The sequence below is a fragment of the Penaeus japonicus genome, unplaced genomic scaffold (genome assembly GCF_977035675.1).
Source record: "Penaeus japonicus unplaced genomic scaffold, GWHDUDI00000001_assembly GWHDUDI00000015, whole genome shotgun sequence".
NCBI classification, from domain to species: Eukaryota; Metazoa; Arthropoda; class Malacostraca; order Decapoda; family Penaeidae; genus Penaeus; species Penaeus japonicus.
In genome coordinates this window covers 15,763,988-15,771,487 of record NW_028234417.1, presented here as the reverse complement: position 1 = coordinate 15,771,487, position 7,500 = coordinate 15,763,988, and the positions used below count along the sequence as shown (strand labels likewise).

Below are 7,500 nucleotides of genomic sequence, written 5' to 3'. Positions count from 1 at the left end.
TATATAAATTTATTTTTATTATATATATGATATATATATATTTTATATGTTTTTATATATAGATATAATTTGGATATATATATACTTATTTATATACATTTATTTTATACTTAGATTTATATTTATTTTTATAGTTTTATATATTTGTTTTTTATTTTCATTTTAATATATATTATATATATATAGACATATATATTATTTTTACTATATTTATATAGAATATATTTATTCTTTTATTTTTTAATATTTTGTTATAATTTATTTAACTTTATATTTTTATAGTATTTATATATACATATTTATATTTTTTTATATTCTTTATATATTTAAAAATATTTATAATCATATTTATTTTTATTTTTTTATATATATATTAAGATATTATTGTTATATTTATATATTTAAATTTATATATACAAATTTTTAATATTTATATTATATATATTTATTTATTGTTACTTTATTTTTTTTATATTTATATTATTTATATTTATAATTATATATTATATTTACAGACATTATATATATATATTTTATTTATTTATTATTTATATATTTGATTTATTTTTATATATTATTTATATATTTGTCTTTTATATATATTTTTGTTTATTTTTTTTTTTTTTTTAATTTTATATAGTTATTTAAATATATTAGATTTATATTTATAAATATATATATATATATTTTTTATATTATTGATTTTTTAATATTTTTTATTAAATATGTTATTTTTTTTTATTTTTATATATTTAGTATTTATAATATTTATTTTCGTTTTATTTATATATATATTTTTATTATTTATTTATATTTTTTTTTATATTTATATCATATTTTTATATATATTTATTTATTATATTTTTATATATATTATTATTAATATTATTATATTTTTTATATATATATGTTTTTATATATATATTTTTTATATTTTTATTCTTATAAATATTTTTAGCTATTTTAATTTTATTTATATATATTTATATATTTATTATTTATTTTAGATTATATATATTATATATTTTTATATATTTTTAATATGGTATATTATTATTGTTTTTATATATCATCAATTTTTAGTTATTTTTATTTATATATATATATATATTATTTATTTTTTTTTCTGATATTTATATGTATATTTTAGTTATATATATATATTTTTTATTTTATATTTATATAGGTATATTTATAGTTGTATATATTATATCATATTTTATTTTTTTATATATTATTGTAATTTAATATATATATTATATATATATATATATATTTATGATTTATATAAATATAATTTATTTTTATCATATTAATTTTATGTAATAGTCTAATTAATTCTTTATAAATTTCATTTAATTTTTTTTAATATCTTATTATTATATATATATATAATATTATATATTAATTATTTTTTTTTATTTTTTTATATTTATATTTATATATCATATCATATATTTCTTTTTATTTATATTTATAATTTATATATATGCATTTTTTAGTCAGCATAATATTTTTATAATCGCATATATAGAATATATTATTTTTTATTTTTATTTATATTTTTATAGTATTTATATATATGGTATATTAATATTATATAATTATATCTTTAGACTTTGAGTTGAATTGATATAATCAGGGGTACTATTTTATGTTTTGACCTTTTAAAAGGGTATTGATATCAAGTAGTAGAAATGGGTTAGTTTGATGATCAGTGAAGTGTGAAGAATGGTAAGAGGAGTGAGTGGAGTGTGAGTTGAGGGGGTCGAGTGGGTTAGTGTAGATGTGGTGTAGGAGGAGAGGAGTGGAGGGTATAGGGAAGAGGAGAAGGGAGTGAGTGGAGAGAAGAAATGACAGAGTGTGGGTTTGTGGGCATGTGGACATGTGGGCTTATGGGCTTGTGGGCTTGTGGGAGTCTGGGAGTCTGGGAGTCTGGGAGTGTGAGCATATGTGTGTGTGTGTGTGTGTGTGTGTGTGTGTGTGTGTGTGTGTGTGTGTGTGTGTGTGTGTGTGTGTGTGTGTGTGTGTGTGTGTGTGTGTGTGTGTGTGTGTTTGTGTGAGTGTTTGTGTGTGTGAATGTGAATGTGAATGTGAGTGTGTGAATGTGAGTGTGAGTGAGAGTGTGTGTGTGTTTGAGTGTGAGTGTAGCAGTGGGTGTTTGTGTGTGAGTTGAATGTGTGGGGTATGTGAGTGTGTGATTGGTGGGGGAGTGTATGTTGTGATTGTGTGTGTGTGTGAGTGTGTGTGGATGTGTGAATGTGATTGTCGAGTGTGAGTGAGTGTGTGTGGTGTGTGTGTGTGGATGTATGTGTGTGGTGGGGGTGAATATGAGTGAGAATAAAAGTGAGAGCTAGTGTGAGGTGTGACAATGAGCTAAGAGTATGTTGTGTAGGTGTTCGCGGGAACTAAAATTACTTATATGTTAAATTCTTTTTGCTTGCAGAAGTGTTGTGATAAATATATTGATCCTACCTTGCAAAGACACATTAGTCATAGAAATATAAAGCAGCCAAAGCTGTTGCAAGAGCAATTCCAGTGGTTGCCCATACAGACACATTGCTAGGAAGAAACTGAAATCCAACTGCTGCATTGTTTCCGGCATTCTTTGCTTTTGGATTGACAATATTTTCATCTGGGTCACAGGCAGGTCAAAAGTAAACAGAATCTTAACCTTGTTATCGACTGGTGGTTTTCGACTTTACAACTAAACGTCATATTTGTCATCTTTCTGTGATACTTTTAGTGATGGTACTGTCTGGGACCTGTGAGAAGAAATAACAAGTCCATATGAATTTTCTTTTCAAGCAAAAATACACCATGTGTGTGAATGTGGAAGGGTTACACACACATATATGTCTGTAAGTGTGCAAGGGTGTGCATGAGGATGTGCATGTGTGCGCATGTGCATGTATACATGTGTGTGTGCACGTGTGTGTGAGTGCATGAGAGAGTGTGTGTGTGTGTGTGTGTGTGTGTGTGTGTGTGTGTGTGTGTGTGTGTGTGTGTGTGTGTGTGTGTGTGTGTGTGTGTGTGTCCATGTGCATGTGTGTGAGTGTGCATGTGTGTGCGTGTGAATGTGGTGGGGCGTCCGTGTGCGGCGTGCTGGTGCGAGCTTGGTGTGTGTGAGTGTTTGTTGTTGTTTGAATGTTTAGGGGTATGAGGTTTTGTGGGTGGGACTGGGTGTTGGGGGTGGGCATGTTGGTGGGTGGGTGCGGATGGTTTGGGGCATGGGTGTGGGTTTGGCATGGGGGTTTGCTTCGGTGGTGGACTGTGGGTGGTTGATGGTGGGGTGTGTGGGTGGGTGGGTGGGTAGGTGGGTGGGTGGGGGTGTGGGTGTGTGTGTGGTGTGAGTGTGTTGCTGGCTGTGTGTGTGTTTGAGTGTTTGTGTGTGTGTGTGTGTGTGTGGGTTTTGTGTGTCTTATGGGGTGTGTGGGTGTGTTGGTGGTTGAGGGGTGTTGGGGGGGGGTTGGTTGGAGGTGTTGGGTGGGTGGTTTGGGGGTTGGGGTGTGGGACTGTGTATTTTTTGTGTGTGTGTGTGTGTGGTTGAGTGTGTGTGTGTGTGTTGTGTGGTTGAGTGTGTGTGTGTGTGGGAGGAGTGTGTGTTTATGTTTGTGGTGTGAATGTGGGTATGGGTGTATTTGTGTGTGTGGTCGGGTGTTTGTGTGGGTGTAAGGTGTAAGTGTGTATGTGTGTGTATGTGTTATGTGTGTGTGATGGTGGGGGTGTGGTGTGGTGTGTGAATGTGTGTGTGTGTGTGTGTGGGTGTGAGTGTGTGTGTGTGTGGTGGTGTGTGTGTGTGTGGGTGTATTATGTGGGTGTGTGTGGTGGTTTGTGTATTGTGGGGTGTGGGTATGTGGGTATGTGTGTGTATGTGTTTGTCGGTATGTGTCTGTGTAGTGGTACTGTGTGTGGCGTGTTTGTTTGTGTGTGTATGTGTAGTGTTGGTGTGTGTGTTTTGGTGTGTGGTGGGTTTGTTTGTGGGGTGTGTGGGGTGTCGTTTGTGGGTGTGTGTGTTGGTGTGTGTGTGTTTTTGAGGTGTGTGTGTGTGTTGGTGGTGTGTGTGGGTGTGGTGTGGGTGTGTGTGTGTTTGTGTGTGGGTGTGTGTGTGTGGGGTGTGTGTGGGAGAGTGTGGTTTGATTGTGTGGGAGTGTGTGTGTTTCTGTGTGTGAGTGTGTGTTTTAAGGGTGATGTGTTGTTGGTGTGTGTGAGTGAGTGTGTGTGTGTGTGTTTGAGTGTGTCGTGTGTGTGGGTGTTTTGGTGGGTTGAGTGTGTGTGTGTGTGTGGTGAGGTGTGTGTGTTGATTGTGAGTGGTGTGTGTGTTTTATGGTGTGGGTGTGTTGTTGTTTGTGGGTGAGTGGGGTGTGTGTATGGGTGGGGGGTGTGTAGGTGGTCTGTCGTGTGTGGGTGTGTGGGTGAGTGGGTGTGAGGTGTGTGTGTGTGGGTGTGGTTGTGTGTGTTTTGTGTGTGTGTGGTGTTTGTTGTGTGTGGGGGGGGGGGGGGTGGGGGTGTGTGTGTGGGCTTGGGTGGTGGGTGGGTGGGTGGGTGGGTTGGTGGGGGGGTGGGTGGGTGGGTGGGTGGGTGGGTTGGGGGTGTGTGTGTGTGTGGGTGTGTGTGGTGTGTGTGTGTGTATGTGTGTAGTGTTTGTGTCTGGTGGTGTGTGTGTGTGTGTGTGTGGTGTTGTGTGTGTGGGTTTGTGTGTCTGTGTGGTTTCGTGTGTGGGTGGGTGTGTGGGTTGGTGTGTGTGGGAGTGTGTGTGTGTGTGTGTGTGTGTGTGTGTGTGTGTGTGTTCGTGTTGGGAGATTTGGGTTGTGTGTGTGGTGGGTGTGTGTGTGGGTGTGTGTGTGTGGTATTGTGGTGTGGGTGTGTGTGTGGTTTTGGCTGTGTGTGTGTGTGTGTGTGTGTGTGTGTGTGTGTGTGTGTGTGTTTTTTTGATGGTGGTGAGTGTGGATGTGTGTTGTTTGTGTGTGGTGTGAGTGTGTGTGTGTGTGTCGTGTGTGTGTTGTGTGTTGTGTTTTCTGTAGGTAGGGTGGGAATGATGTGTTTGTGTGTGTGGGTGTGTTAGTGTTGTGTGTGTGTGTGTGTGTGAGTTTGTGTGTGGTGTGAGTGTTTTTATGTAAGGTATGGTGGATGTGTGTGTGTTTGTGTCGTGTGTGTGGTGTGTGTTTGTGTGTGTGTGTGTGAGTGTGTGTAGTTTGTGTGTTTTTGGTGGTGTTTGTGAAGTGTAGTGTGGTTTTGTGTGTTTGTGTGTGTGAGTGTTGTGTGGTAGTGTGTGTGTGTGTGTGTGTTGGTCTGTGTGTGATGTGTTAATGGAGTATTGTTGGAGTGTTGTGTGGGTATGTGTGTAGTAAAGTTTGTGAGTGTGGAATTGGTGTTTGTCTTTTTATTAAATATAGAGTATTTGTGAGTTTCTGTCGTCTTATGAGTGTAAGCATATGTTCTACATTTTCTTATACTTATACCATTTACATATAAATATTTTAAATATATAAATATAATACATATTATATATAACTATTATACATACGAAATTTATTATACATATATAATTATACATAGCTATAATTATATATGGTAGTTAAATGTATTACATATAAAATAAATTTATCTATATATTATTATATTTATATATTTATATATATATATATATATATATTATATATATATATATATATTCATATATACATATAATATATTTACATATATATACATATGTATATAAATATATATGTAATTATATTATATACATATATATGACATATTAATCATATATACATTATGAATTACTAGTTATTAAATATATATATTTTTTGTAAATTTTTTACATATAAATATATATAAATATAAAATAAAGTTATAAATATTTTTTTTAATATTATATATATATTATATATATATTTATATTATATTTATTATATATATATATTTTTATATTACGTATTAAATATTTATACAGATATTCATATATTCTTTATATATATATAATTTATATTCATATTAATATATTATTTAGTCCTTATATATATTTATATCTCTATTTATATATATATATAAAATTTTTTATATATATATATTATATATTTATATACTTATATATGTATAATTATATTATATATATATGTATATATTTATATATTCTTGTTTATTATTATTATATATTCATTATATATTGATTATATAAATATATATTTTTATTTTATATGTATAATTATATTTATATATATATATGAATATATGAAAATTATGTATGTTGTATATCATATATATTATATTATATATATATGTAGTGAGAGAGAGAGTGAGAGAGGAGTTGTGGAGAGAGAGTGGAAGGAGGAGAAGAGAGAGAGAGAGAGAGCTGAGAGACGAGAGACAAGAGAAGATAGACGAGAGAGAGAGTGAGTGAGAGTGAGTGAAGAGTGAGTGAAGAGAGAGGGTGGAGAGAAGAGAAGAGGAGGGTAGAGTGAGAGAGAGAGAGAGTGTGAGTGAGAGTGAGAGAAGAGGAGAGAGAGGATGAATGATCGAGAGAGATGAGGAGATGAGAGAATGTGAGCTAGGAAGGTGAGAGTAAAGGAGATAGAGAGATAAAGAGAGAGAGAGGAGAGGTGGAGAGATGAGAGAGCTGAGAGAGGAGAGAGTGTAGAGAGAGGTCAGAGAGAGAGAGAGAAGAGAAGAAGAGCAGAGAAAGAGAGAGAGAAAGAGGAGAGAGAGGAGAGAGAGAGAGCAGAGAATGAGAAGAGGAGAGAGGAGAGGGGTGGGTAGAGGAGATGGGGAGTAGGAGAGAGATGGAGAGAGAGAGTGAGAAGGAGAGAGGGAGAGGAGGGGAGAGGGAGAGGAGAGGCGGGGGAGGGGAGGGGGAGGGGTGGGATGAGGGAGAGGGAGAGGGAGAGGGAAGGAGGGAGAGAAGCGGGAGAAGAGGAGAGAGGGAGAGGAGGGAGAGTGTAAGAGGGAGGTGAGAGTGGAGAGAGAGAGGAGATGGAGAGAGAGAGGAGAGAGTGTAGAGAGAAGTGAGTGGAGAAGATGAGGAGAGAGAGAGAGTGGGAGGAGAAGAGATGAGGGAGAGAGAGAGAGGAGAGGGGGAGAGGGGAAAGGAGAGAAGGAGAGAGGAAGATGAAGAGAGAGAGAAGAGAACGGAGGAGAATGACAGAGAGTGAGAGAATGAGAGGAGAGAGAGAGAGAGAGACAGACGAAGAGAGAGAGAGAGAGAGAGGGAGAGAGAGAGAGAAAGAGAGAGAAAGAGAAGAGAAAAATAGTGGGAAAGAGAGAGAAAGAGGAAGAGAGAGAAAGAGAAGAGAAAGGAAGAGGGAGGGAGAAAGAGAAAGAAAGAAGGAGGAATAGTGGAGAGAAACGAGAAAGTGAGAGGAAGTGAGAGAGAGAAAGAGATGTTTGTAGAGAGAAAGAGGAGGGGAAGGAGAAAGAGAGAGAGACAGAGAGAAAGGAGAAAGAAAGAGAGAGAGAAAAAGAGGAAAGAAAGAGGAGAAGAGAGAAAGCGAGAGAGAGAGA

General features: G+C 34.9%; 1 protein-coding gene across 1 annotated transcript in view; it reads right to left on the bottom strand.

Annotated features, from left to right (window-relative positions):
• Positions 1-2,475: 2,475 nt before the first annotated feature.
• The window catches only part of LOC122250892 (protein FAM151B), a 22,215-nt gene continuing 17,190 nt past the window's right edge, over positions 2,476-7,500 (bottom strand). The window contains 1 exon segment of the mRNA XM_086544637.1: positions 2,476-2,765. Within this exon segment, the coding sequence (XP_086400763.1) occupies positions 2,490-2,765 (276 nt within the window). The 3' untranslated portion in view covers positions 2,476-2,489.